The 27,352-nt window shown below is 40.4% G+C and overlaps 10 protein-coding genes across 11 annotated transcripts; 4 read left to right on the top strand and 6 right to left on the bottom strand.

Annotated features, from left to right (window-relative positions):
* Positions 1-33: 33 nt before the first annotated feature.
* LOC108052134 (probable cytochrome P450 309a2) lies at positions 34-2,142 on the bottom strand. Its single transcript, XM_017134459.2, has 6 exons — positions 1,839-2,142; positions 1,413-1,761; positions 924-1,349; positions 744-867; positions 423-686; positions 34-364 (listed from the first exon to the last, which is right to left on the bottom strand). Exons 1-6 carry the CDS (start codon positions 2,120-2,122, stop codon positions 201-203), a joined length of 1,611 nt encoding a protein of 536 aa, XP_016989948.1. The 5' UTR covers positions 2,123-2,142; the 3' UTR covers positions 34-200.
* Positions 2,143-2,240: 98 nt separating this feature from the next.
* Positions 2,241-3,409, bottom strand: LOC108052136 (cell cycle checkpoint protein RAD1). Its single transcript, XM_017134462.2, has 2 exons — positions 3,301-3,409; positions 2,241-3,195 (listed from the first exon to the last, which is right to left on the bottom strand). The coding sequence occupies exons 1-2, from the start codon at positions 3,403-3,405 to the stop codon at positions 2,476-2,478; spliced, it is 825 nt and encodes a 274-aa protein (XP_016989951.1). The 5' UTR covers positions 3,406-3,409; the 3' UTR covers positions 2,241-2,475.
* On the bottom strand, positions 3,407-4,085 carry LOC108052137 (zinc finger SWIM domain-containing protein 7 homolog). Its single transcript, XM_017134463.2, has 2 exons — positions 3,904-4,085; positions 3,407-3,837 (listed from the first exon to the last, which is right to left on the bottom strand). Exons 1-2 carry the CDS (start codon positions 4,007-4,009, stop codon positions 3,407-3,409), a joined length of 537 nt encoding a protein of 178 aa, XP_016989952.1. The 5' UTR covers positions 4,010-4,085.
* Positions 4,086-4,412: 327 nt separating this feature from the next.
* Positions 4,413-6,194, bottom strand: LOC108052138 (protein insensitive). Its single transcript, XM_017134464.2, has 2 exons — positions 5,762-6,194; positions 4,413-5,696 (listed from the first exon to the last, which is right to left on the bottom strand). Exons 1-2 carry the CDS (start codon positions 5,768-5,770, stop codon positions 4,590-4,592), a joined length of 1,116 nt encoding a protein of 371 aa, XP_016989953.1. The 5' UTR covers positions 5,771-6,194; the 3' UTR covers positions 4,413-4,589.
* Positions 6,195-7,475: 1,281 nt separating this feature from the next.
* On the top strand, positions 7,476-8,966 carry LOC108052125 (early boundary activity protein 2). The gene has a single exon (XM_017134450.1). It carries the CDS (start codon positions 7,646-7,648, stop codon positions 8,780-8,782), a length of 1,137 nt encoding a protein of 378 aa, XP_016989939.1. The 5' UTR covers positions 7,476-7,645; the 3' UTR covers positions 8,783-8,966.
* A 198-nt stretch (positions 8,967-9,164) lies between these two features.
* LOC108052133 (probable NADH dehydrogenase [ubiquinone] 1 alpha subcomplex subunit 12) lies at positions 9,165-10,129 on the bottom strand. The gene is made up of 5 exons (XM_017134458.2): positions 10,043-10,129; positions 9,885-9,980; positions 9,652-9,829; positions 9,388-9,472; positions 9,165-9,330 (listed from the first exon to the last, which is right to left on the bottom strand). Exons 2-5 carry the CDS (start codon positions 9,977-9,979, stop codon positions 9,260-9,262), a joined length of 429 nt encoding a protein of 142 aa, XP_016989947.1. The 5' UTR covers position 9,980; positions 10,043-10,129; the 3' UTR covers positions 9,165-9,259.
* Positions 10,130-10,326: 197 nt separating this feature from the next.
* On the top strand, positions 10,327-11,201 carry LOC108052132 (actin-related protein 2/3 complex subunit 5). Its single transcript, XM_017134457.1, has 2 exons — positions 10,327-10,632; positions 10,696-11,201. Exons 1-2 carry the CDS (start codon positions 10,420-10,422, stop codon positions 10,936-10,938), a joined length of 456 nt encoding a protein of 151 aa, XP_016989946.1. The 5' UTR covers positions 10,327-10,419; the 3' UTR covers positions 10,939-11,201.
* Positions 11,202-11,581: 380 nt separating this feature from the next.
* Positions 11,582-15,945, bottom strand: LOC108052130 (dynamin-1-like protein). Of its 2 annotated transcripts, XM_017134455.2 has the most exons (8): positions 15,706-15,945; positions 14,544-14,688; positions 13,823-14,487; positions 12,993-13,444; positions 12,605-12,926; positions 12,310-12,538; positions 12,040-12,251; positions 11,582-11,981 (listed from the first exon to the last, which is right to left on the bottom strand). In XM_017134455.2, exons 1-8 carry the CDS (start codon positions 15,805-15,807, stop codon positions 11,925-11,927), a joined length of 2,184 nt encoding a protein of 727 aa, XP_016989944.1. In that variant the 5' UTR covers positions 15,808-15,945; the 3' UTR covers positions 11,582-11,924. The 2 variants fall into 2 exon arrangements, with proteins under 2 accessions (XP_016989944.1, XP_016989945.1); XM_017134456.2 differs by lacking the exons at positions 13,823-14,487; positions 14,544-14,688; positions 15,706-15,945 and adding an exon at positions 13,494-13,615.
* Positions 15,946-19,043: 3,098 nt separating this feature from the next.
* On the top strand, positions 19,044-20,434 carry LOC123037696 (probable G-protein coupled receptor Mth-like 7). Its single transcript, XM_044459407.1, has 5 exons — positions 19,044-19,146; positions 19,458-19,634; positions 19,690-19,941; positions 20,000-20,174; positions 20,239-20,434. The coding sequence occupies exons 1-5, from the start codon at positions 19,044-19,046 to the stop codon at positions 20,432-20,434; spliced, it is 903 nt and encodes a 300-aa protein (XP_044315342.1).
* Positions 20,435-26,723: 6,289 nt separating this feature from the next.
* LOC108052127 lies at positions 26,724-27,352 on the top strand. Its single transcript, XM_017134452.2, has 2 exons — positions 26,724-26,833; positions 26,891-27,352. Exons 1-2 carry the CDS (start codon positions 26,764-26,766, stop codon positions 27,328-27,330), a joined length of 510 nt encoding a protein of 169 aa, XP_016989941.2. The 5' UTR covers positions 26,724-26,763; the 3' UTR covers positions 27,331-27,352.

The raw sequence follows: 27,352 nt of genomic DNA, 5'->3' as shown, positions 1-27,352 counted from the left end.
TATGACTAATGACTATTAATAAGATGCGTGGAATAATGTATTTATCCATAATGTAGTTCTCGACATTTATGAAACTGCTTTCATTTATTTCAAAACGTCGAACAAAAATTATTATTATTTACCATATTCATTATCCTAGCGCGAAAAGCTTATACTTTTATTTGAATGAATTATATTATATTAATGCATAATGTTCAAATCTATCTTAAAAAGCGGCGATATTCCAGATTAACATCTCCCTGAAGAACAACCCCAAATCCAGCATCTCCATGGGGTATTAATCGTTCCTTTCCCCTGACCACCTGGAAATCGCTGAGAATGTGAACCAGAGCAGATTTCAAAGTCAGCAAAGCCAACCGTAAGCCTGCAAAAATAATCAATAAGTAAACGATCTATTCAAACTATTTTCTTTAAAGATTTACCCATGCAAATACGAGGACCATCGCTAAACGGAAGGAAAATCCCCTTCCGTATTAATTCTTGATATGCGCCATTATCAAAACGCTCGGGCTTGAACACTTCGGGTTCGAGAAAATATTGCTTATCGTGATGGAACTGATAATTGGGTATCATGATCGTCATGCCATCCTCCACATCCAGACTTTTAAATTCATTCAGCTGAATGGTCGTGGGCGACGTGCAGACTTTGGTATACTGCGGTATCAAACTGCTCAGACGGAGAGATTCTGAAAAGGGAAGTATAAATAAATAATAATAATAAATATGTCCCTACAAAAACCAACCGTAAACCACTTGCTCCAAATAGGGCAGGGAGCAGAGCCTTTCAAAGTCGAGACTCTTGTTGGATTCCAAGCTGGAGAGGATCTCCATTCGCAGCTTCTGCTGAACGGCTGGATACTCCGCCAACTGAAGATAAATAAATGTTAATTGGAATCTTTTTGATCCTACCTAATCTAACTCACATAATAAAGAGCATGGAGGAGGGCCGTGCCGGTGGTATCGTAACCATCTAACATGACGGTCAGAGCATGACCCACCAAATCGTCGTGGGTTGCCTGCTTTTGATCTCGAAGAGTCAGCAAATGCGAGAGATAATCCGTGCGAGTGGCATCGCCACCGCCCTTCAGTCGCATCTCAATGGACTCCCTGGTTAGATTGGAGAAAAACTCATCGGTTTCCTTCGGATAAAAGCGGAAACGGAGCAGCAGACGAATGCACGGCGCCACAATGGAGGCCATGAAAATGGTGATCATGAAGAAGGCATAACTGGTCCACTTGCTGGCCATCTGCTGCACCTCATTGGGTTGCTCCGTCGGTCGAGTAAGGGTTCCCGCATCGATGCCCCAGATAAAGTCAGCCATCACATGGACCGTATAACGAAAGCAAAGCTGGGAGTTTTAGATCCAATCATTAAATTTTCGAAAGTGTAATAAGAAAGTAATATAACATACATCTCTGGTCTCAATGATATTATTTTGCGTCACCTTGTGGGTCATGTAGTCCGCCAGCATCTTTCCACCCTGCTCCCAAATGTTATAGGCCTGTTTCAATCGATTTCCTGAGAGACCTGCCTGGGCATCTGTGCGAAGACGCCTCCAGGACTGCCCAGAGGCCCAAAATGGATTAAGGCGGGCATACTTGTCCCACTTGGCGTGTCTGATGTATGAACTGGTCAGCGAATCATTGTAGCATCGGAAGTTCTCGACCAGAACTTCGTGGGCCAACTGCGGATCGAGAACTAGGATCTGCGGTTGACGGGTCACAAAAACGCCCACAGCACGATGTTTTCCCTTGTATTTGCTGTGAGAATGTAAGATATTTAAAGGGATTATAGTTTACCCATATAAATAACAAGAATAAATCTTAGATCAACTCACTCGTATATCTGCTGCACGTCCTGGACCAGGTTGCTCTTCCGGGTGAGCAAGCCCGGATATGTGCCCAGCAGGGTTAAAGGGCGGGCCGTGATCAAACCTCGCTTGCGCCAGTACTTGTGGTGCCAGGTGAGGTACAAGTAGATGGGCAGCAAGAGCAGGTGCAGCAGGATCAGGGCCAGTGATATCAGGATGTACATATTTCCGCGCTCCGTGTTCCTGCAGCCTCCTTCCGATCTCGACCAATACTGATCGATCGGACCGAAGCCTCGTCGCTCCGGCAGCATGACAATCTACAGATTTAAAAGTAAACTTGTTTGACACTGATATTTATTTACATTTATTTATAGCTGACTTATCAGCAGTTTATTTTTCTTTGTTATCAAAAAAAATCAACGACTATCAGCGCAGTATATGGAAAATATTAAAGGGTCTATACATAAGTATAAAATTGGAAACAAAGGGTTTCACTTTAATTTGGATAATGCCAATATTATATACTTTTATATACTTAATATATATTATTTCGACTCTGTATCAGTTTTTAGAGATATATAAACCGCTGCTCGAAAAATCTTCTGAGCACCCAGAAAAAAATAAAAAGCTATGTTAATAGTCGCCTTCTGAAACTTAATAAAGTCTAATCTGTTTGGAGCAGCGGAATAATGAAGAACTGTACAAAAATCTCTTCGTGGCCCTCGCCTTGCATCACCAGATGCAGTTCCAGCAGGCCAATGGCGTTGGTTTTAATGGCCACCTTGGTGGCTGACTGCATTGCCTTGTTGGTCACGCGGATCTGCTGACTCTTGTAGCGGGCGACCACCGTCTGTTTGCAGTTGAACATCATCATCATGGGACTGGTCTTGGCCACCTCCACGCTGAACACCGCTTGCATGATGCCAACGGTGGTGATCTTAAAATGCGGGCGATCGGGCGAAGTGACGAACTCAAATTCCTCCGCTGACTTCTCCAGTTCGTGGAATACTTTCGACAGGTTTGGACCGCGAACGAAAATTACATTCAGGTCCGGATCCTTTAGGTTCTTGTCATAGTCAATTGGCTCCTCGCAGTCCATTGTTTTAATGGCACACTCGGTGCTCACATCCTCATTATCATAGGGATACAGAATGATCCTCAGTGGATCGCCTTGATCCCTGTACATCATCCTCAGGCTGCAATCGGCGGATCCGAACAGATTAAGGCACTCGGACAGCACGTTCATCTTCAGGCCAAAGCTCAGGAAGTCCTGCACGTAAAACTCCATAAAGGCGCCCGGCGGCATGAAGAGCGTGGCCTGAATGGACTTGCCCTGCTCCACGGTGATGCGAAGTCCATCCTCTGACACCTGCAGCATACCATACTGCAATATAAGAATTAAAATAGTTAGGAATCTTTTAAATAGAGCATTACTTAATTGTACAAATAAAATTTACATTTATGTAGGTTGTAATCAACTAATCCTTACATCATTAAAGCAGATGGACTTGATGGCCTGATTGAGGGTCTTTATGTGATCCACCCGTGCCACGAACTTGTAGTCGCCGTAAGTCGAAGCCTCGACATCACCCATTCTAATCCCGGAAGATCTCCTTTTGCAGATTCTTGAGCTCCTCCTTTTTAAGGTACTGTTCCGAGGTTTTCGTTCCCGGACACAAAAATTGGTGGAGTCGCAGGGCCAGGACGTGCTGGCAGGTGAAGGACACTCGGCTCTCCTCGCTCCAATCCTCCAGTATGCCCACTTGACCACTGGGAATGTCCTGATAAAGGATTCCTTTGGGCAACTGCAGCACGTGGCACTGGAAAAAGTCGCACTTGCAGTAGTTTATCCTCGGGAGCACCCGGAAATACTCAGATCCTTTAGAAAGTTCCACCACATAAAGATTGTTTTTGTTTTTAAAATAATAATAGGTGAAAATATAATCATCCAAAAGCTGAAGGGAGCGAAAGACCAGTTCCTCGCCCAGAAAAGCAGATAAATCGTAAAACAATTTCCCACTTTCTTCTGAAAAGTCATTAAATTGAAGGTATTTAGAAGGGCTAGAAGAATTTGTTTATCAATGAAACTTGCCTTTTGTAAGGCTACCAGATTCCGCTTGGTTTCGATATATCTCAAAGATTTGATCCAGCAATTGTGGTAGAAAGGGGTTTGTACAATTTTCCACTTCGAGTGCCATTCAGGACATTTTTAATGTAACTTTATTTCTCAAATAGATAAACAAGGCCGCCAAAAATAAACCGGCTGAGCGTCATCAGCTGTTCATTTAGATAACAGTCTGGCACGATATATATCGATATATCGATATATATTTTATGGGCACCCTAAACTTTAAAAATATCGATCCATTTAAAAAAATAATTTTTTGGCGCTTGTTTTGTTATATTTTATGCTGTGTCCAACTATAGGTGTTTATCATATTTATATACATATTTCCTACATTCAATCCCAGTTGAAAAATATATAATTTTTGGCGACTTTTTCATACATTTAATTTGTTTTTTAAAAAACTCAAATATTTACTTAATAACTCTCATTACAACAATGCAACCCCCGAAATGCAAATAAAACCGCAATCTTTCTTGGTTCGGATTGGAAAAATCATCTTCGAGATCTTCAAAAGTATTCTACACATTAGTTCAATGTAGGGTTAAGTGCTAATTCTATGGGCTTTTTTCATAAATCTGTAAGTGTGTGCGCTGTCTCCGCCAATTTTTGGTGCTAGTCTAAAAAGTAAATCTAATAATACTAGTTATAGTCTAGATAATGTTCTCCTTTCCATGTTTGATGCCACTGCTGCGTCGCTTGACGTTCTGGATCTTCATCATTTTGTTCTCGTCGGCGCACTTTGTGGTAATAGCATTGCGCACCTCCTTTTCGCTGGCATTGCACTTGTGCGTCACCGCAAAGATGATGTCCTGGATCTTCTGGGGGTCGAGCATGCGCTTGAGTGGCTTGTCCTGGTCCTTGAAAGCGGGCGATGGTTTCCCCGTCATCGAATGGGTGGCTAAAGTTTCCCGATCGAAAATGGAGACGAGGAGTTTCCTGGTGGCCAACGAGGAGACCGACCAGTTGATGTTCTCGAAGACGCTGGCAGGGACACATGTGTTATTTGGACCAATGGACACCATCACGTTGTCCATGTTTTGCTGGGGGTTTTTGCTGAGATCGTTGAGACTGCCATTGCGGATTTTAACCTGCGACTTAGACGGCAACTTTATGTTTTGCCGCGGAACTTCTTCTGGTAACTGAATCTCCTGCAACTTGCGTCGTTTGATGAACTGCAAAGGTGTGCCAGAGGATTCCTCATCCTCCCTTTTAATAGCACTGCTGATCCTGTACTGCTGATGATGGTTCTGCTGCTGATTCTCCTCGCCCAGGCAAATCTCCAGGCGATCGGAGTCCGCCGAGGTGCTCAGACTATTGAGGCTCTCCGCCGCCAGGCGAATCTCAATGGCATCCGCGTCATCGGGTGCCGAGATGATCTTGTAGTCGAGAATCTGGGGATTCTGCACGGGGGCACAGATAACCGAACTCGGGGGCGTGAGGATCTGGTGGTTTTGTAGAGTAGGCGGGGTTGGTGGTCCAGAATCCGCCAGCAAGGACGATGCCTGCTGCATCCTGGCGGATGTGGCATGGATTTGGGACAACAGATCCGTGTGCTGCTGCAGCTTGGCCTCCAAATAGCGAACTTTGTCGCGCAAGGCACGATTTTCTGCCTCTACTTGGGGATCAGGAGTGCTAATGCTACGGAGCAACTCGAAATCCTCGCTAGAAGTCTGCGACCACGCATTTAGGTATAAGGGCTTGATCCTTTGGTTTGGAAATTCCTCGCGAGGATTGGCATTGACAATGCGCTGATATTGCTGCGAATTTAAAGGGGAATTTATAAGCAATATGTTCCAGTAGGTAAATGGCCGGCACTACTTACATTATCCATGTTGAATCCTCAAAGGATCTGCATCAAATGAAAATTGGCGGCAGAATGCGAAAAGCGGTTGCATTCCAGGGGTGGGTTTTCACCGATTCTTTCGCTTCCTTTCCTTTTCTTTCCTCCAATTCCCCGGGAAGCAAAAGCAAAACAATGGGAAGCAATTCCAATCACACGGACGCTACCTGGACGCACACACTAACAGCAAAACTGCATGCATGTGCAGGGAAGAGAGCGCATGTGTGCGAGCTTGTGGGCTCTGTCCCTCCCTCTCTCTCTGGTTTTCAAGGTAAGCGATATCCTGATCCTGTTCGGTTCCAGGTTCTAAGGAGAGAGCCACTTTATTTCCCAACTAGTCCAGCTGTCCTCTATTTTTTCCCACTTTTCGCATGGGTTTTGCGCGGGAACCAGAGTTGTTGTTGTCTGCACGACTTCGAGGCTAGGGTTGTCGAATGGCGCGCGAACTAAGCAATACTGTAAATATCGGCAAGGGACTACGATGTATTGTAATTCCTTATTTATTTTATCTTAATAATGTTATTTATTTATATTCATGACTCCAAAAATTGTATTATATCAAGGAGTTAAATGGGTTTTTTTTAAATATTTGTGTTAATACCTATTTAATAGAAAACGTTTTCGAATTGAAAACAATCATTAAGCAATTGCAACATATTTTAATGTATGTGCACTTTAAAAAACCATTTCTTGAAAATTGATCTTTCTTTAAAATAAATAAAACTTCAAACTTAAAATGTTTTCTACTAATTTCTTTTGTGATGCTATAGTTGGGGTAAGATCAGATGAATGATGAACCAAAGTACATGTAATAAAAGAATGTACAAAACTTCTTTCTTAATACCAAGAACCTAAAAGGACAATAGTTGGGTTTTGTAAATAACCGGTTTTCAAGACTGAAACCCGATGTAATCTAATGGAATTTGAATGTATTGGGAACTCTCCCAATACATAAGATCCTTTTGGAATACAGTCCTTAAATCATACGCTCTCTGATCGGAAAACACACCCTTAAAATTCCGATTTAGTATGAGTATTTTTCGAAGGGTAAGTCCACTGGAAATCCGTCAGGTAGGCCGACTACTGTGAGGCCTTTGAATGTGCAGAATAATATGCATGTCTGGTACGTGCTTTTAAAAAAACTTAATATTTAATAAAAGGGTTTTGAAATAAATGGTGTAAAATGGGCTAGGTTAGTAATTTAATATATTTAACAATATAGTTTTTTAATTAAAAACGTTTTATTTGAACTCAAATGTTTAAAATTACAAAAATTCGTTCTTGGGACTTGAGTCTTATTATAATGACTTGGCCTAAATAGGAAATTCCTCCCACGTTAAAATAAGATACTTTCATTTTACTTTCATAGAAGTTTTGACATATTTTTCATTAAAATTGTTTATGAAATAAATAAATAACAATAATAAAAGTCAAAAATTCAAGGAATTACAAAAGCCATATTTTTGGGTCGCATATGTCTTTGGTAAATTTGGTGATCTAGACACATGAACTTCTTTATTTATAAAGCTAAAAAATATTCATTGGAAAAACAGCATTCAAAAACAATTTATAAAATACAGCACTTTTTAATTTTAACTTAAAATCGATTTTTAAAGTTAGAACGCAAATAATTTAAAATAAGTGACCTTGTCAGCCCTGAAAGATCTTTATCGACAGGTAGGATTGCCATCTGGCGCAAGGGATAATAACCGTTAATCCCCGGTGCCATAAAAACACGATTTCGAAGCCGAGATTTACCCAACGAAATATTCGCAAAATAACTAAAGGAAATAGCTCGGCTGCAGCTGCACTTTTTGCCAGAAGTAAACCTTTTTCGTTACCTGTTGCCAAAAATCCGCGATAGAAATGGCCGCCGGATTTCGTCCGTACGATCAGGACACTTCTAACCTTACAAATAGCGAGCCTCCGGGAATTAGCATGTCAGTCGTCCGGCTAACAGAGCCGCACCTACAGTACTTTCATCCGCAGACTGCGATCCTGCCGACAGTCCAGTATTCCCATCCGTATCATCACTATCTTAGTCAGTTTGCCCCGAATTTTGTGCCCTACTATTACGGCCTGCTCTCGCGACCGATAATGAAGCAGGAGGAGATGGACATCGAGAACTATATCAACTACGAAGTGGCCTCCCAGCAGAACATTATGCGTCAGAGGGCCATGAAGCCTCTGGGTCAGCTGCAGATCCAAATGCCGCCTCCCATAAAGATTAGCCACGGACCAGTGAAGGTTCCCGTAAAGCCAGTGCCAGTCCGAAGGAGTTCGCCACCCAAACGCCGCATTATCAATGCTCAACTGGTGGCAATGGCCAGCGCCTCCGGCGGAATCAAGAACATAGAACCTCGGGTGGAACCTTTGCCACCCGTCGAAGAATCCTTTAAGCAGCAAGTGGCCAAGATCCAGAAGAGCCAGCACCACTACGAACAGCTCTTCGGGAGACTAACCACAATGCTGAAGACCCTCAATCAGAGGTATAACGATGCTGATGATGTGCCTGCACCGCCGCTAAAAAGACCCCGCTACATCTCCACCAGCTCCGCGGAATCTCATCTCCAAGAAACAGCCTCCGAAAAGGACACTTCGGTTTTGTATCCCCAGCGGGTGGAAAAGGCGGATGGCAGTGCCGCATATGTACTGGGACCCAATGGCACCCAGATCACAGCCCATCAGTACACAGACGTCTTCTGGACCAATGCTCCGACGGCCACGAGAAGTCTCCTCTGCATGGTCTTCACTAGCGACGAGTTGGCCACCCACACGCTGACTGGAAAACCCTCACCCGCTTTTTACGGCCGGGAAAGGCCACCGAAACTGCAGTTGGACCCACGAAAAGTGGACGACATTGTGATCTGTGTGAGGGAAAGGACGGGAGGCAAGGAGCGTGTGATCCGAGCCACCATCACCACCAAGTGCGCTGACACGGCCAAGAAGTACAAGCGACGGGCAAAGAAGGCCCAGAAGGTTACTATTAAAGAGGAATTTTAAGATGGTTGGGGAAAGGGATTGGCTAGATATAATCCAGCAATGATTAAATCTTAAAACTTCGCAAAGGATCGCAAACGACGCGCCAAAAAGGCGCAGAAAGCATTTGTAAATATCAATAATAGGTCCTGCTTAAAGCTGTAACACTTGTAAAATAATCTAATTGAATAAACAAACAAAGACGAAATACTGATCATTATCATTACATAGTTGATGTCGGTTATGATGATGGCTTTCATTTGAAAACCTAATATGGATATAATGAGGTAAATAAGGTCTCATTCTGAATTCATTATGTCAATAGGTATGTCCTATGACATTTCGGGATGTCTTGTTACCCAAATAAAATTCTGCTTGTGCTGCCAAACGTTCTTCGAGTGCCAAGTTAACGAAATTGGATTTATTAACACATTTGAGTGCTCTCTTCAATCGCAGCCATCTGCACTTGAATTTAAAAAATAATTATAAGCTATCCACATTCTATTGCTTTTTTGCCTTAGGATCCCAAGCCTCTACTTTGTTGGGTGTTGTGGTGTATGGGTAGTAGGCCTCTGCAAAAGGAGATGCTTGTAAATTTGAGGTTTGGGATACATTTAATATAGCATTACCCTTAGTGCCAGAAAGATTCTCGCTGTGGTCCGCGATCCACTTGTGTTTGGGACGGCAGCCATCGCGGATGGGAGGCAGATCGGTCTATAAGATAATGAATATTTACATACAAGATAATTGGTGTATTAGAATTATTTGTCGTTCTAAAAATACAAATATAATGGAAGACTGGTACGTCAAGAAGGTAGAAACTCTCATAAAAACAGAGTATTTCCGTATTTCTTCGGAAACTCATAATATTAAAATATCTATGTTGGACCCACCTTATAGTGCATCCAGCCGTACCACTCAGCGGGAATCATGGATCCATCGTAGTCCATGTTGACATGGGGGGCAAACTCGATCCAGCGATTGCGGCCGTAAAAGTAGTATGCATTCTCGAAATACTTGTTGCCATACTTGTCGATTCCCACCAAAGTTCCGATCTTCAGGTCATCGTTTCTGCAAAATAATGTTTTTCAGGATTAGAGCAATCTTATATAAGATCGAGACTTACCTATATAGCTTCAGGTAGGCTTGCTTCAGTCCCCCGGATTCCCGGACGATCTGGAACAGCTTGGTCAGCCGGTTTATGCCCAGAAACTTGGCCATGCTGTCAGGGATTTCGAATATTAATTAAATGTACAAATTTCGATTTTCTCGGACTTAACTCACTCGAAACAAAAACAAAGTCAATTTGCAGTGTGGCCAAGGGCCACTGAAGGAAAAATATAATAAAAACAGCTATAAAACTGCCGGTAAATGCAAAGTTAACTTGTACATTGAAGCAACAAAACAATTTTACTGTAATTAATTTTATGAAAAAAGGACAATTTAATTTAAGTTTAACTTAAAGTTTTTAAAATTAATTAATATAAAAAAGATGATTGCATTAATAGAATTCGCTTAGGTATTTTTTGTTAGTATATTGCCCATTATTACTGCAGCTAGTATATTGCATTGCTCGGTCACACTGCCACACATCTGTTTGCCGGAATCGGCTTTGTGATTCATATTTTTGGGAAGAAAAGTGCTAGGAAAGGAGCGAAAACATGGCCAAAAACACCTCCAGCAATGCGTTCCGCAAGATCGATGTGGACCAGTACAACGAGGACAACTTCCGGGAGGACGACGGCGTGGAGAGCGCGGCAGCGGGTCCGGATGAGAGCGAGATAACAACGTTGCTGACGCAGGGAAAATCCGTGGAGGCGCTCCTGAGTGCCCTGCAAAATGCCCCACTGCGTTGCAAGAACCAGAATGTAAAGGTGGGTAGCTCCTTGTAGTCAAGTCTCCCTTCCAATCCTGCTAATCCTCCCGAGATATTGCAGGACCACGCCCTGAACATCACACTGCGGGTGCTGCTGTCCATCAAGTCGACGCAAATGGACCAGGCCATCGATACCCTGGACCAGAACGATCTGATCGATGTGCTGATGAAGTACATATACAGGGGATTCGAGATCCCCTCGGAGGGCTCCAGTGGCCACCTGCTACAGTGGCACGAGAAGGCATTCGCCAAAGGAGGAGTGGGATGCATTGTGCGGGTTCTGTCGGACACAAATCGCGCCTAGAGGAAATTACCACAACCAAAGGCCGTCATAGAGTCACCATTTCCCCTGTTCCCCCAATCCCAAACAAAGACTCGAACGCACCGCGGAGCATTTAATCAACGCCGGAATAGAGCGCTGGACACCACATTCTCATCTTAGGATGCCTGGAATTGCCACACCCCAGCTGAAACCCTCTTCTGTTTCTTTGCCGCAATACAAATGACGTTTTCCAAATTAGATTTTAACTGGTATCCAAGTATTAAAGTTTTTATTACGAAAGGTGAGTGGCAGTGAATTTAATTAAAGGGTTTTACTTCTAATTCATATAATCCAATACTAAAAAAACATAATTTCGAAAAACCTTGGCCTAAACAGTAATAAAAATAGATGGAAATTGGGGAAAATATGTCTTTATAGTCCTTTAATTTATTTAAGCCAAGTCTGAACAGATAACTCTAATTTCGCACCATTTTAGGAGCCACAGATTGTTTAGTAATTAATCCTAAGAACCAAAAATTTTGGTCTAGAGCTATGTCACATATTTATTGGCTTATCTAATCGAATTTCAAGCTACAGCCTTCAACATGGTGACGTTACCCAAAAAGCTTTTCATTAGCATTCTTCGTGTATTATTCAAATGTAAATGCCACAAAAAACATCCTCATTGTTTGAATCAACCTTTTCTGCTTTTATTTGACTATTCAATGTGTAATAAGTGCTTTGGATAAACTAATCGAAACAATCACGGCATTCTACAACTTCTTATTCAATTTAAAAAGCGTCGAGGCTCAATGATAGACAAATGCCAGGCGAATCAAAATGCAGGAGTACGCTAAAATGAAAGGCCCAAGATTATAGGGTCGCATGTAATTTGATGATATTTTAGTGCTCGGGAGGCGAAACATTTAACAAAGAAGGAGTTCGTTCTCTTCAAAACGCGTCTTCAATAAATAGTTTTTATGCTGCTTATATGTGGGGGTTATTAAGTCGAAACGGGTTGCTCCAGCCTACCACATGTGGGTCTCGCGGATCTCGCTGATGATGTGATTCGCCCTCGTCAGTGCCTGAAATGGGATTTTGATTACTGACTGGGCCAAGTATAAATTAACTAGTATAGTTTACCTTCAACATATCTGCCGCCTCCTTTCGGCGCACTGCAATGTGATCGGACTCGTTCAGCAGTGTTTCAGCCCTATCTGATTTATAAAGATGGGTAACGAGTTCGCTCTGCAAGTTGTCCTTTACGTAGTTAACCAAGAAATGCATAATGGCCTTTGGTACCGAGTCTTGTATAGATTTGCGCACAATGTAGAAATACGATTTGATCAGGCGTTCTGGAAGAAAGTGCAATTAAGTAACCAATTCAAAATATAAAAGTGCACTAAAACACACCGATGACATCGCAATCCTTTTGCTCCTTGTCAGTCAGGCGACGTGGGTTGTGGTTAACCGGCATATCGGGCAGCAGATTGACTGGCTTCACCGGGCTTACAATATTATTGTGAACCGGCGTATTGCTGGCCGAGTTTTCAATGCTGTCCGGACGTGTTGGTGCCGGTGGTAAAATGTTTGACAGCCAAGTGCTGGCCATCGAAGGGGTCGAGTTCTCGCCAACGTGGTTCTAAAACGTAAAACAAAAATAAGTTAAATTGTATGCATTTGACAAAAACTGAAAATATGCTGGCACCTGCTCATGTGCTTCACTATATTGTTGCTGCTGCTGCTGCTGGTTGTTCTGCTGTTGCTGTTGCGCCGAAACCTGCGGTGACATGTGGTTGCGGGGTGTGTTGGCCCGCCGCTGTCCCAGATTCATCTGGGAGTAGGGATCGCTGTCGGTTTTCAGCAGACTGGGTACCAGGGCGGCATCCTTGTGGAAATCAGGATGCTTGGTGTTGATGTAGGCCAGCTCTATGGCCACAATGTTCTCCACCATCACATTGGTGTGCGGCAGTCGTCGTCGCAGCAGCTGCGTGACCACGTCTACGATCTTCTCATGAAGTTTTGGAAAGCTGTGTGGGAATAGGGAATAAATGGTTTTATTTATGGCTTATATTTAGAAATTGTAGTCCACCTACCGCAGCATTTCTTGCTGCACTTCGTTGCCACAGTGCTGAACGATGCGCTGCATCTCCTCGTGAATGAGTTCCACGCAACGCAGAGAGGGTTCCTCCAGCCGACGGATCTGGCGCTTTACCAGCAGCTCGAATGAGACCTCCGGAACGAAAAGAGCCGGACGTGGGCCCGTTGCATTACGGATGGCCGTGAGTATGTCCATTTTGCTCAGACCCGCCAGCGGGTGAATTGAGTCCAAGGTGCGGCCGAAGGTCTCATGGAAAATGTAGCAGATCCTGGCACCACCGCACAGCTCCGTGGTCTCGATATTCCGTGCCGTGCCCTCGATGGTGGAGCAGTAGGCGCTTGCAAACTTCGTGATGATCTGCAGCAGCGTCTGGCTCTTGTCGGAAACATCCTCGCCGTATGAGTTCAGCAGCGATTGGAATTGCGTGGCCATGATATTGACACGGGTCTGTGAAAATAGGATAAGTCATTTTCTTCAAACTTATATGGCAAAGTACCCTTATCTGCTTTTAATTTTCTCTTGCTTTATCGTAAAAAATATAAAAATCGTTTGCAATAGATTGCTCAATCTTAGTAAAATGACAAATAACTTTTTAAATTTAGCATAATCATTTTTCTACATTTTGAAATAATATTAAAGGCTTAGGGTTTAAAAACTGTAAGAATTAATGACAAACATTTTTGTAAAGGTTTGTAAATTGAAGTTTAAATCTGAATTAGTGTGATTTTTATTCAAGATTTAAATTATAAAGGGCTTCTAAAATCTGTATTTTACAGAAATTTGGCTGGTAAAAAGCTCTTTAGTAAAATATTATTCATGACTCACCTTCAGATCAGGCAGGCAATCGCGAATATGGTGCATCAGGAGTCGGTTGAGGGTCTTGGCCAAGTAGGGCGTACCATTCCGAGTGGCCAGCGTTGGATACTTTCGCTGCAAGAAGGCCGCCTCGTCCTTCATCTGTTCGTCGATGTGCTTTTGGTCATTGATGTCCTTTTGCGAGCGATTCATTACACCAATGATGCCTAGCTTGACGGGAATGACACGGCCGCACAGAATATCAATGGCATCGGTGCCGGCGTCCATGAGATCCAGCTTGGTGACCACGGCCAGGGTGCGGCGGCCATCGGGATCCACGTCCTTGGCCAGCTTCAGTGCCTCACTGGTGGCCATGTCCGTGTTGGCGGCCGTTACGGCCAAAATGATGGAGTTGGGGTTCTCAATGTACTTGACCACCAAGTCTTTAATCTGCGCCTCAATGTCTTCCGGTTGATCGCCCACGGGAACTTTGGTGATGCCGGGAAGATCCACTAGCGTCAGGTTAACCACATGCGTGGAGAATATCTTCAGGTTGATGGGCTCCGGGCAGATGCCCTTGTTGTTGCCCGCCGCACGTTCCGTTTCGCTCTCGATCTCTTTCCGGATCTCATCGAAGTCCGTGAAACACTTCTTGGTGTGCAGGAAGCGGCCCCACTCCTCGGCGTTGGATGTGCCTGAAGAGATGGTTATTTAGAAATGGATTTTTAGGATGTACTAGATGCTAGCTCACCATTTTCCGCCGAGCGATTCTCGCGATCGTCGAGTGGGCTGTAAATCAGCTGCAGAATTAAAGGGCGACGGGTCACGATCCCAGTTCCACGGGGCAGAAAGGAGCGTCCCACCACGCTCTCGATCACCGAACTCTTGCCAGAACTCTGGAAACAAAGGGGTGTGAATAAACCGCATTAATTGAAGTTGAAACTGGGACTGATAAACGTCGATGACCTGATAAGGAGAGCTTCCAAAGCATTTGCAACGCGGAAACACTTGGAAACCCGCAGATTAACTATTGTTATCTGCAACAGTCGAAATCCTAAAAAATCGAACTTTCTACAACTAAAGAGAGTTGAATTGCTTATCTAAAATTTGTATCATCTAAAGGTATTAATGACTATTTACATTTTTATTAAATCTTTATCTTTGGAATTAATACCAAAAATTTTTAAGCGAAAGTTTGAGTTATTATTTATAATTTTTTAAAAATTATTTAAGCCCAATTAGACTTAAATAAAATTTCTAAGAGGCACTGTAATATAATTTATAAGTTTATTGAGCCTGATAATTCATTTTTCAATTATAAGTTTCTTGAAATTAAATTATATTGTAGAAATACATATTTTGCTAATAAGAATATGGGATTTTTTCCTGTAAAATCCAATTTATTTAGCCAGTAAGCAAAGTTATAGAGGCTCCCCTGTACTTAATATGAATGACTTAGATTTAATCATACGGAATTATTTTCAGAGCGTGAATCAAAGTGCAATTAAAGCCGCGATCAAAACACACATACAAACAAAACTATTGGAGATATATGTTTGTTTGCAATGTGTTTGTGAAGGAATGTGTCACATCAGCAGCTGTTTTTTTCTTTCGCAATATACAGCGAATATTGATTTTCCATGGGGGCGGCAAACATTGCCAAAAATAATTATATAAACAATAATGCCGCGCTACGGACGGGGAAATATCTCATTAAGAAGAATAGATTAAAAACATATATGGCTAAAATGCCGGCAAGCGCATTCAGTTATATAATTTGGCGGACGCTGGAAAATCAAAAGAGCTATGGATATAGATATGTATGTGAAATTCCGGTTTATTTGGAGCTCTCCTTTTGCGGAAATCGGTGAATTTTTGGTTGGGGTGCGGATGGGTTTTCGCATTTCGCTTACCTGACTGCCGAGAACAACAATTTGGGGCAGTTGTATCGAGTCGGATCCCACCGTGTTGAAGACGTCCTGCAATTTGTTAATGACCGGAATTAGGGCCTCCATCGTGATTGAGATGTGTGCCGGGGGTTCTTCAGATCGCGTTCCACTCGGTTGGCGATTAATCCACGCACATTCAGGCCGTTCTTTGTGGGTTTTTCTGGTTGACGCGAGTACCTAAATTATTTTTGCAATGCGCCAGTGTTGCACAACGAATTTAGACTGACCTGGTGGGGCTGCCACATCGCTGGAATACGATTGGCCTGGGCTGCCACACGAACGCTTGTTATCGGCCACCACTATTTTTAGCGTTTAAAAGCCAATCACCTTCTGCTTGGATGATAAATAATCAATTATTAGTTTTTATTGTAGGGAATTCAAAAATAATTCACAATTCTTTAAATACTTTTTGCTTTTTTCCTGGTATCTAAATTGTTAGTGTCAATTAAACTTTAGTGCTGCCATTTTCATTGTATGGCAAGCTTTTAGAGCCCGCTAAAATACTGATTTGAATAAGAACAAACCGTTATAGTTTTGAAATTCAAGCTTTTGGAAATTTTAAAAGTTTTTTTAAATTACTTGTTTAGTTGATATATAAATAAACAACAATATTCACCGTAATTCTTAAAAAATTTTGGATGGTAATATGGTAAAAGGTAAATAAAGTCTATAAAAACAACGAAGTCGTACAATTTTTAATTGATATTCTTATTAAGCGTTATTATAAATACTTTACTTACCTAGTGCCATCTTTATCTGCATTAAATTACCATCTATTACCTTTTATTTTCTGACCAACCTTACACGGAGAAACCATAAAGTAAGATGGTTGAAACAAATTACATTTATCAAGCAGGAAGTGGTAAATTCAACCAAATTACATTCGATTATAAATTACTCTGCTCCATTACCCCGTTAATATTTACTGTTGGTCATTTTTAAGCATTTTTTTGTTTTGGGCTTTGGTTTGACAATATCTACACAATATAAATATGTATTTATGTGTATATCCACTAAGCAAACTTAAAGATATCTGCTGAACAACAACCACCAGTTCCAAAACTCACGCACACTAAAACAAGCAATATCTGCAGCATCTCCATATATTTTTCAATAGATAAGAAAAAGTATAAAACATGATAGCAAAAACCAAATATTGAAATACCCTTGAAGGCTAAAATATATCTACAAAAATGATTTATCAAAGTTTCTTTTGGCTTGAACCAGTTTTTGATGATGGTCAGTTCTAATAACAAAATAAAGTATTAGATTATATAAATCATATATAACGTCTTGAAAGGCTATATATTATTTTAAAAACATTAAAATTATTATATCTCACAGTATGCAGGTTTAGTTTGAATTTTGTTATTTAAACAAGATTACATTTTTCAATAAAATCAGCTTGATAGTATGTTGGGTATCCCTGAAAAGGCAATAAGATTTAAAAGTTAGAGCAGTCAGACCACGTGGACTAAAAAAATGAGTAGAAGAAGGGACAATCTGGGGGCCTGGTATCAAGTGCTCGAGATTTGCATTGGAATTGGGGAAATGGGGATGAGAAACCCCTTGGAGTTATATAAGAACTGGTAGGCGGCATTGTTACCCACCCACAGGCCCACTTCCAGAATATTTCTCAACCACATGCGATTGCCTGCTATGTATTGTGGGTGAAAATGCCTGGCTCATCTGTCGTTTTATTGGTTTATTTCAATGCTCGAGGATGCTTGTCGCCCGGTACACTAAGCATTCAAAACTCGAAAGTGGCCCAAAATGGTCAAGAGTATCGGACGTAAAGAATTCCCCCATCCACGTTTGCATCATCTGTCCCATTTGGTAACGATTCGCTTTGTTGCATGCAAGCTTCCCCTTTGAATAGAAAATGACAATGAAAATTGTTACGAGTCATTTGATGCAACTTGTTATTGTTGGTTTATCATTTTAATGTCCTGCAAAACATTTAAACATGATTCAAATAATTCAGTTTTGAAAAGTTATTTTCTATCTATTAAGCTTTAAAGCCATCATTTTTAATTTCCTATGCTTCGATTTTTGTATAAGCAAAGCTACGAGAATGATTTTAAGATTTTAAATACATTCCATATTTGCATTGCGTTTTCCTTGTAATTGCGAGGGCGGCCAAATGAAACCACACTACTTATGGGTAGAGTGATAACCTAAGCCACAAAAAAACAAACAAAAGATTTTAAACACTCGTATATACATACATATTGATTAACATCACCAGCAATTTGGACACGTGTACATAGAAATCAAAACTCTGATTAAAATTTTTAATTTTTTGGAGTGTTTGAGTTTTTATTAAAATTTTATACCTTTTCAGAGGGTATTATAAATTCAGTAAGAAGTTTGATACCCAAACATTTCCGACCATATAACTTTTTTTTTATTTTTTTATGTATATAGCCAGGACGGCTTGTCCGATTCCACTCAAACGAATCTCTCAGTTTTAAAGGTATATATATTAAATAACTGCCACAAGAATAATCAGAAATTTAATAAAAAAAAACTTTAAATCTTAAATATTTGCTGTTAAATATATATGCTGTTAGATATATCCTATAGCTGCCAAAAAAAACGAACGTAAAATTAAAAATAAAATTGTTTGATTAAAGATTTTTTACGTGTCGGCCCGAAAAACTATAACATAAAGCTGCCATGCTAACAATCTGTCATTGGTCAGTAAGTTGATATAAAAATCTTCTAAAATCGGTTATTAATTCTTCCTTATCGTGCTTAACGAAATTATTATGTTATAAATAGAAACTAGTGTGTAAAGTGTATATAAACCTCGTTTCCGTTTTTGTAACTAATTCGTAAATAATTCTCTAGCGCAAATAGCTATTTCCAATTTGAATTTCTTATCATACTTGTCGATTCTTAAATTAAATGGGTGTACAGGGAATTGGTGGAAATCACTGGCGTATATGAAATTTCATTCAGAGGGCTAATAAATTCTAAAAACTCAATATTGTTTTCATTTATATATTCAACAATTTAAAGTCCCCTTAGAAACGCCAATGGTCGATATTCAGATTTTTGGATTCGAGCATCGGCTCTGTTTCTTCTATGCTGCTAATAAAGCTATATATTGAGCTGTTCTGCCTCATCGAACATTAGTCGAGTAAAGTCATTCGTGTGGCAGGCTTTAAGATTCAATATGGGAGCGCAGTACAATCTTGATTATTTCTTTTATATTTTGTAGGTTACAATTCCTGCTAACCTAAGTGGGCAGTATAACTTTAAAATCTGTGATATTTTATTCAAAAAATTTTAGGCACATGCACCAATCCGACATTCGGATCTGCTGCCTCCGTCAAAAAATGTTGCCCAATGGAAAGTGTAATGATTACATACAGGAGGATCTTGACAAATACAACTTAAGTAATAACACTACCATTATAAGGATTCCAATTTGGGAATGCGATGAGGTGGTCACAGTGAAGGTACCCTTTAGAACATTCGATATCGTATGTTTTTTTATTCGCCGCTTTTCTTCATGTCTAATGCACAAGATTTTAGGTCTTCCACTCCTTTATGAAACATCAAAAGAGCACTGTGTTTATCCTAGTGCAGAAGGTTTATTTAATTTCTTTTGGACAGAAGCAATAAGAGGGCCGCCGGCATTCCGCTGGGGTAAGCATACAAAACTTATTCCATTCAATTTGTATTCTTATCTGTTTTTGTTTTTGCAGTATTGGGGATTTCGCTGATAGGCTTTGTCCTCACGATCGCAGTGTATCTCTATGTTGAGAAGCTCCGAAATGTCCTAGGAAAGTGCCTTATCTGCTGCATATTCTGCAGGCTCGTATTGTTCGCTCTCATGATACTGGATGACTTGAGCTTGTTGAACGACTTCAGCTCATCAGCAGGTTAGTAGGAAAAGCGATTAACCATAGTATAAAGGGTAATTTATATCTCCCGCAGGTTACAGCGCATACTTCTTCAAGATAGCTTCTTATTTCTGGGACACTGTCATTAGTTTTCACTTGTGGAAAACGTTAACATCGCTTGCTACAGATGAACCTCGTTTTAGGTTCCTAAAATTCAGTGCCTTTGTATGGGGAATCGCTGCGATCCCGACCGGAGTTATATACTATTTAAATCGAATTAATAGCGGCGATTTCGATAAATGGGTTCAAATGCACTCCGTTACCTTACATGAATGCTATGTGACAGGTGGTTTTTAATTACTTAGTCTTACCGTACTTAACTAACTATTGCCTTTCGTTCTCAGTCTGGAAGTTTTATACCTGGACCTTCAATGGCGCACCAATACTGATCCTTGGCTCCTTTAATGTCACAATGTTTACACTCACAGTGATTTACATTCGGAAAGTGAAGAGTCAACTGAAGAAGTTTACACCGGACGACGATAGGACGACGGGATGTTTCAATTTCAGCAGCCAAAAGTAAGTTCCAGTCACTTAAGAATTTTCCAAACTGCCATGAAATCATTCCATATTCCGATCATAGTTACTTGCTCTTTCTAAGACTCTCCGTCGTTATGGGGATTTCTTGGATCCTGAATGCTATTACGTTTGGGCCGCACTACGATTTATGGGGGCAGGTCTTTAGGATTGTCGATTACATTCATGGCTCCATGGGAGTAATTATTTTTGCGCTTCTTATTCTGAAGCGCAGCACAATAGAGTTAATTAAGAAAAGGTGAGTTTCTTCTTGTTAGTCTGATTTTGTATTAATCTGATCTTTGTCTTTGCAGAATTCGACAATGAAAAAAGGAGCAGAGGGTTAGCAGTTTAATTAATTATATTTAATATGATTGGGAGTGTTCTACATACATAAAAGATAATTAACATACATTGTTTCCTTTATGAGACTAGTATAAATATTTTAATAAAAAAATTGTAAATCCAGAACCAGAACCTTATTTAAATTTATTCATCTACATTAAAGCACCTTACAGATAGGAACCTATTATTTTTAAAATAGAGGAGCCCCTTTAAGCAATCATAGGATTATAGTTTGCCAATATTCCCCATTTTGTTTTGTTCATACATAAACTTAAGTATATATGTAGGTAACAAAATGCTTGAAAACTCCCCCATTTAAAGTTTAATCATTCAAGTTGGGATACAGACTAATCTAATTTTTTGCTTCATTATAATACATTTTGGTGCGTGGCAAGTGGGCTTCTTTAGCATTTTCATAGATAAACTTTTGGCTTCCAATTAACAAATTTGGCCAGCAACTTTTGCCAACACACCTCCGCTCTGTGTATAAATATTTCAAAATTTCTCCCATCAAATTGGCATTGTTGGACCGGGGAACTTTCGTATCTCACTTGACAACTTGCCGAAATGTGCGGCGTGCGGAACTTCTTGACTTGACAGTTATTGCGAAAGACAGGGGCAGAATGGGCCCCCATTCTTTGGGGCGGAATATTAATTTGATAATTTTACGGCTGAATGCAAATTCGGTGTCAGAGTCCTTGGCTCTCTAATTGACTGACGAATATTTAAAATATGAATTTCAAATGAAGTTCAACAATTGTCTGCTCGTTTTCTTTTCTTTTCTGTTCTGTTCTTTTCTCATTTTCCATTGGCGCTCCTTTTGCTGGATTAATTATGAAATGACGATGATGATGGTGGTGGAGTTGGAGTTGGAACAGCTTTTGCCCCGGTGGAGCATTAATCATGTGAAAGTAATTTTGTGCATTTGCATGCGTTGCAGAAAACGATAATTTTCATCCATCATTTTCAAGTGTTTCCGCAGGATTATAGTGCTGCAAGGAGCAGTCTGCAGTCTGCAGTCTACATCAGCTTGACGATGCATTTCCCTGTCATATCCTGTCTGTGTGTGTGTGTGTGTGTGTGTGGGGATTCCCCTCATTATCCAGCGTCGTGTCGTCGTCAATTATTCTTGTTCTACAGCAGGCTGCCTGGGATAACTTTGCATTTAGTTGATGGGCTTCTCGCTTCCTGGCCAACTCCTCCTCGTCCTTCTTTTCGATGCTTTCGGCTTTCGTCTTTCATCTTTCAGCTGACTGCCAGTTGATCAATGGCTCGGCCCGTTTTCCATGGTGCTTCATGCAATTACGTATTTATATTGCGTATACGCCATGTGGAGACGACGGATGAATGGAGAGTCCTAAAAGTGCGGGGCCTCAAGGGGTTTTCCCTCCAAAATGTTCTTGCCACAACTGCAGCAATAATGAACTTTGATTTTGCCCCTTACCATCTCTTCACAGCTTGTGGCCTGAATGGAAAATGTGAGGCGGGGCTGAAGAATATGCGATATAATTGTTGATTGATGTGGTTTTGGGAAGGTTCGTTCATCGCTCTATCACAAATTATTTGTCTTTAAGGCATATAAGAAAGGCTTACTCAGAAAAACTCTTCTAGAAAGCAGTTTGCAATAAAATAATTAAATGTATTTAATGTAATATATTCCCATTTAATTCAATTATGAAGATATGTTTAAAAAATATGGTAATTAAAATAAACTTTATCCCGAGTTTTATGACGAGTTACTCATTAGCATTATTCAACCCATTAAGGGGCCATAAAACTACGCTTCTTTGTGGGTAAAAAAGAGTCTATTAAGTGGGTTGAAATATTAAGAGCATGTGTGCAGCCACTTGGCTGCTTTTTTGGTTCTCCCCGGATCTTGGCAGGATGTGGTTACAATTTAGCAGATGTCCCCGCTTTTGGCACCAAACTCTTTGGCCATTTATCTGCCCGAGAACGCGGCTGCCAGATGTCGGCGAAAAGTGCGAAAGTATCGCACACATGTTTCCTTTTATTTATTTTTTTTGGCAATGCTCACGCTCTATGTTTAATTGGATTTGCAGCTAAGCGGAATTAGAATGCTCCCGGGGAAATGTGGAGAGTTACATTTGCATATTCGAGCTGTGGCATCTTGAAGGAAAAACCACAGGCACACTTCAAAAAATAAGCTTTAGGTTTGGCAGAACAATTTCTATACATTTATTTGTATGGTTTTTTTAGGTTGTTGAATATGTTAAAAATTTAAATATTTCGATTTATTAATTTTTTAACATTTTAAAAATATTTTAAAAGGTACAAGTTTAGAGAAAATTCTTCTAAAATTTCTTTAGCGTTGTTTAAATATCTCTGGTAATTAAAAAAAAATTTGGAAAACTTAGATGTTTTCCGAGTTATTGTTTTTGGCAAGTTTACTTCTTAATTTATGTGTTATTTTCAAGATTTTCAATTCATTTAGAAATTTTTCTTTGTAGTGCCGCAGACAGGCGACAACAAGCAAGTGTAAATTTCACTTGAACTGATAATTTCACTCAATTTGTGTGCGCTGATGAGCAAAGTTTTCCCATTTGCATGAGACTACGTGTGCCAGCTTTTCCAACACCCACCACCCCCCCAACCTACCGAAACCCCCTCCTCGGGATGCAAGTTTCCATCTTTCGTTTCTCCTTCATCTATGCCACTGATGATTTCTTTTTTGTCGTCGTCGCTGAGTTGAAGGTGCCAATTAGGGATTTCCGCCTCAATTACTTTTGCGAGCACACGAAAACCAAGTTTGTATGATTTTCGCATGACAAACTTAGGGCTTTCACCCCGCACCATCCCCTTCCCCTTTCCCCTCCCCCAAAAGTGCCTGTTTCCTTTCGCGGAGTATTCACTTCCCCCAAAAAATGTAATTGCACGAAGTGCGCCCCCGAAATGTTGGGTGTGCGTGATAAAAAACTCGTTTGCATTTTACATGATTCATCTGCAGGTGCAGAAAGCTTGAATAGTTCATGTGGCTTTTCTTGGGACTTGGTAATTTCCATTTCTAGCGAATGAGTTCCTAGCTCCTTGATTGCCTCTGCGATTGCGTTAAAATGATTGCAAATATGTGAAGAAATGTATGGAAAAGCCATATATAGTACTGATTAAGTTGTAATTTTGGGGATTACAGAAGAAATCTTAAACTAAAATAAATATTTTACCAACAGAACAATGTTTTTTTTAACGTTTGTTGCAATAAATATTAAATTTATGAGAACTGTTCCCTTATTTTCGCCAAGATACTCGATCAAACTGGATTTCTCTTGCTGATTAACATTCCAAGTCTGACCTAATTGTAATGCGGTAGAATTCTAATATCAATTAAAGCGAGTCTCTGAAATAGGCAGACAGGAAGGTCGGTTTATACAGTCAACAGACCAACGAGTTTCTGCAAATGCTAAATGCCAGCAGGTCGAGAGCCTTTCAAATCAAAACCAATATCGGGCTAACGACAAAGGCAAACGATTCTGTACCTTTTGTCAAGTCACGGAAAGGCCGAGGAGCACTTAGCAATATTGCATTGCAACCGGCATCAAATCGAAGTGGTTAGATCGAAGGGAATTATTTGTCAGTTGGGGGAAAGGGGGAGGGGGTCAGATGTGTGACGATTCCGGATGGATCCTTGGCTCATCCTGCTGCTTAAGTGTAATTAAATTCACCCCCCCACCCGAGAGTGTTGCCCATCAAATGGATTGATTTATGATGATGCCCTCCTGCTCCTCGAGTTCCATACTGCCTCCTGGCTGACGAGGCATGACATAATAAATCGTTATGTCCTGGATGGATGGATGTCCTGGCACAATGACACCGACTCACATGAGACGTGCACAGATTTCAAAATTAATTTGCAAAAAGTTTCGCCGGCTCAAATCTCGCATTTCGCCTTCTATGCGCTATATTTATATTTATTATTTCATTTTCCCCGCTTCTGTGTACTTTGGCGTATTTTTACGCTCCACTGCTGCCTCGCTCTTTTTCTTTTCCTGTGTTGACGGCAAAGTTTAATTTTTATTGTTGTTTGACTTTGTTAAATGATTTTTATTGCCTTTCTTCTGCGTCGCGGAGGCAAAGGAGAAGCCTTTGTAGGAATTTAATATAACTGCTGTGACCATATTGCCGAGCAAACAATGCACCATGTTCCAGTTTTTCCCAAAGCTTCAAGTTAACGAATATCCACCTCTTCTTTCGTCCAAGTCTTTTATTGCTCTACAATTTATTGAAGCTCGCCGCTGAGTTTGACTTGAGATATGAGGGCCATTTGATTGTTTTGTTCATACCAACGAGTTGTTGCCGATTTCTGGGGTATTTCAGCCAACAAACTCTGAAATATATCTGTCAGGCGTCTTTCAGTTTGACTATGCGCAAAATCAAACGGAAAACCTGTAGGTAAGAAACATGAAAACCACAACAAAGAGAACCTCATAATTTTATGAAAAAGCTGCGGATGCAGCTGCGTTCAAATTGATGGCATCACAAATATTAATAACATAAAATAACTCTTATTCTATTAATAAAAATAATTAAAAAAGCTTCATTTGATAGTGGTTAAGAAAAACAATAAAATAAAAAATGTTTTAGACTTTAAGGGTAACCTTTGGTATTAATATAAGATATAAGTTCTTATGCCGATAAGAAAATCCAAATTCGTAATTATACTATTTGGCATGTTATTATGTTGACCTGAGCTGTTATTGTAGATTTTCTCGAGGAAAATTTTGCGCCACCACAATAAAGGCGCTTCTCAAGAGTCTGACGTACAAAGAAGTTTTTTGGTGGTTAACTTAAAGGGTTGAATATCAAATTTAATTACAGATGCCAGCACTGATTACATTCAGTTCAAGACTTTGAACTTTTTGACACATCGCAAATTAAATATACTGGAAAAATTAAATACTGGAAAAAAATAAAAATATATACGAAAAATGGAGGTATTGTTCTAGTTTATAAAAATTACTGATGCATTAAAAACGCATAAAACCAACATATACATTTATACACAATATCTAGAAATTGGAGATATATCTTCTAGATTTTCCAAATTTAGAAACTATATTTGTCATGATACTGGGGATTTATCCTCAAGATTTGATTCCAATTCCCCATCAATTAGGTGGTTAATTATCTGGGCAAATATAGAATCGGGCAGCCCGGAGCTTCAACTTGTCTGTCCACGTTTGCGGGAATGATTAATTGCAGTTTGCTGAAACCCAATACGAATCGAATGAATTGCATAATCAGCTGTCAATTACAGTGCTGTCAGATCTGCGGCAGTTGGAGGAGCCTTTATTCGATGCAGCATTAAACAAATTGCGCTGCAATCCAATGCGAATGGATTCTGAATGGCTGCCAAGCGAACAATGCCTCAGGATTAGAACGAATAGTTTCCATGGATGGCCTGCATTTGTGTCAACTGAATTGTTATGAATGTATGTTTGCATTACAGAGCGGTATATCTTTTTCAATTCCACCGCTCCCCCCCGCCGGTCCTGCTTTGCCGGCGATTGTCCTGCGAAGGACAATGTACGATGTACGCATTGCGTCACAGCGAGAGATACGCCCATTGTTCGGGCTGAAACAAAGCCAAATCCTGCGATGCGACATTGTGCCCCTTGTGAGCCTTTCCTTCAGCCTCGGCTTTAGTCATAGTTTTAATCTCACTAATGGCTGGCAGGGTTTCAAGTCGATGGCTACAAAAGCCCAGAGAATCCTGCTCATGTCACAAAGGTCGTTCGCTGCACACGACAACTCAATTTTTCCCCCTTTCCAAAAAAAAAAATAAAGACTCTATACACAAAACACAGCTCGTATACACATCAGCAGGCCCATAGCCATTCGCTGAGTTTGCTTAAAAAATTAAAATAAAGGTTTAATTCAGGTACAAACAGTTTTAGAATATTTAAAAACCAATAATTTAATCCCAGGTACTCTTAAGTAACAAAAATGTTGTAATCTAATAGTTCTAAATCAGAGAAAAAATATATAAATATATTTTCTGTTAAAAACGACGGAGTGTCAATAAGTCAATTCACACCTAAGACTCAAAGTGAGTGAATGCTGACAGTGAACTTGTATTTCGCAATCAATAAACAAATCTCTCAGATAGCTTTTTATAAAATAGAGAGACTGATAATCAGCAAATCTCTTTACTACCTGCTTTGCAAGCTGAGAATAGATTTATAGAATTTCAGTACAACTTGGAATCTCGGATCGCAAACAAGTTACTGCCGCAATGCGTCAACTACGAACATTTGGAATTGTTTCGACTGCCTTTTCCATATTGTTGTGCAGCTGTTTTGCCAGTAAGCCTAAATGTTTTTAGTTATTACCGACTAATAATAGAATTTTATTTATAACAGATCCAAAGGCATACGTTAGTGACTTTGTGTTTCCCACTGAGGATGAGCACAGCAATCAAAAGGAGCAGGTCTCAACTGACCAAACAACCGAATCCGCTGATAACAATGGACAACGGGGCGTATGGGTAACGAGCGATATTAAAAGTCAGAATAAGTGCCCCGACTTTCATCTCGACGATTCCCATGGATATGTTCGTTTGATTTTTATCAGTTACAACAAAGTGAACGATCCTCTGGAGAGTTTGAATAAGGCATTAATTGGGGAACTCAATCTACCGGAACTAGTAAATAGCCTCAGAGTTGTTAATCGCGGACGAAGACGCCTAATTTTTGAACTGCCAAGTGCCATAGATGCCTTTCTTACTCTGAATAGTTATTGTAAATTATATCATGACCGGCATGATCTCACATATGAAATCTTTAATGTGGAGGGTTGTTAAGAAATAAAAGACTTAAATGTGA

This window comes from Drosophila rhopaloa, unplaced genomic scaffold (assembly GCF_018152115.1).
Source record: "Drosophila rhopaloa isolate 14029-0021.01 unplaced genomic scaffold, ASM1815211v1 contig_2, whole genome shotgun sequence".
Taxonomy (NCBI): Eukaryota; Metazoa; Arthropoda; class Insecta; order Diptera; family Drosophilidae; genus Drosophila; species Drosophila rhopaloa.
Note: the sequence above shows the minus strand (reverse complement) of the source record. Positions and strands in the feature narration are given on the sequence as shown.

Coding starts and splice junctions, on each gene's coding strand:
- LOC108052134 (XM_017134459.2), bottom strand. CDS start 2,122: ATGCTGCCGGAGCGACGAGGCTTCGGTCCGATCGATCAGTATTGGTCG. Junction 1,350..1,412: donor ATATCATTGAGACCAGAGAT/GTATGTTATATT, acceptor TAAAACTCCCAG/CTTTGCTTTCGTTATACGGT. Junction 868..923: donor TCCTCCATGCTCTTTATTAT/GTGAGTTAGATT, acceptor ATTTATCTTCAG/TTGGCGGAGTATCCAGCCGT.
- LOC108052136 (XM_017134462.2), bottom strand. CDS start 3,405: ATGGGTGATGTCGAGGCTTCGACTTACGGCGACTACAAGTTCGTGGCA. Junction 3,196..3,300: donor AGTCCATCTGCTTTAATGAT/GTAAGGATTAGT, acceptor CTTATATTGCAG/TATGGTATGCTGCAGGTGTC.
- LOC108052137 (XM_017134463.2), bottom strand. CDS start 4,009: ATGGCACTCGAAGTGGAAAATTGTACAAACCCCTTTCTACCACAATTG. Junction 3,838..3,903: donor ATCTGGTAGCCTTACAAAAG/GCAAGTTTCATT, acceptor ATGACTTTTCAG/AAGAAAGTGGGAAATTGTTT.
- LOC108052125 (XM_017134450.1), top strand. CDS start 7,646: ATGGCCGCCGGATTTCGTCCGTACGATCAGGACACTTCTAACCTTACA.
- LOC108052133 (XM_017134458.2), bottom strand. CDS start 9,979: ATGGCCAAGTTTCTGGGCATAAACCGGCTGACCAAGCTGTTCCAGATC. Junction 9,473..9,651: donor ACGGCTGGATGCACTATAAG/GTGGGTCCAACA, acceptor ATTATCTTATAG/ACCGATCTGCCTCCCATCCG. Junction 9,331..9,387: donor GAATCTTTCTGGCACTAAGG/GTAATGCTATAT, acceptor CTCCTTTTGCAG/AGGCCTACTACCCATACACC.
- LOC108052132 (XM_017134457.1), top strand. CDS start 10,420: ATGGCCAAAAACACCTCCAGCAATGCGTTCCGCAAGATCGATGTGGAC. Junction 10,633..10,695: donor GCAAGAACCAGAATGTAAAG/GTGGGTAGCTCC, acceptor GAGATATTGCAG/GACCACGCCCTGAACATCAC.
- LOC108052130 (XM_017134455.2), bottom strand. CDS start 15,807: ATGGAGGCCCTAATTCCGGTCATTAACAAATTGCAGGACGTCTTCAAC. Junction 14,689..15,705: donor TTGTTGTTCTCGGCAGTCAG/GTAAGCGAAATG, acceptor CTTTGTTTCCAG/AGTTCTGGCAAGAGTTCGGT. Junction 12,927..12,992: donor GTGCAGCAAGAAATGCTGCG/GTAGGTGGACTA, acceptor ATTCCCACACAG/CTTTCCAAAACTTCATGAGA.
- LOC123037696 (XM_044459407.1), top strand. CDS start 19,044: ATGCACCAATCCGACATTCGGATCTGCTGCCTCCGTCAAAAAATGTTG. Junction 19,147..19,457: donor TCTTGACAAATACAACTTAA/GTAATAACACTA, acceptor TTGTTTTTGCAG/TATTGGGGATTTCGCTGATA. Junction 20,175..20,238: donor TTCAATTTCAGCAGCCAAAA/GTAAGTTCCAGT, acceptor TTCCGATCATAG/TTACTTGCTCTTTCTAAGAC.
- LOC108052127 (XM_017134452.2), top strand. CDS start 26,764: ATGCGTCAACTACGAACATTTGGAATTGTTTCGACTGCCTTTTCCATA. Junction 26,834..26,890: donor GTTGTGCAGCTGTTTTGCCA/GTAAGCCTAAAT, acceptor TATTTATAACAG/ATCCAAAGGCATACGTTAGT.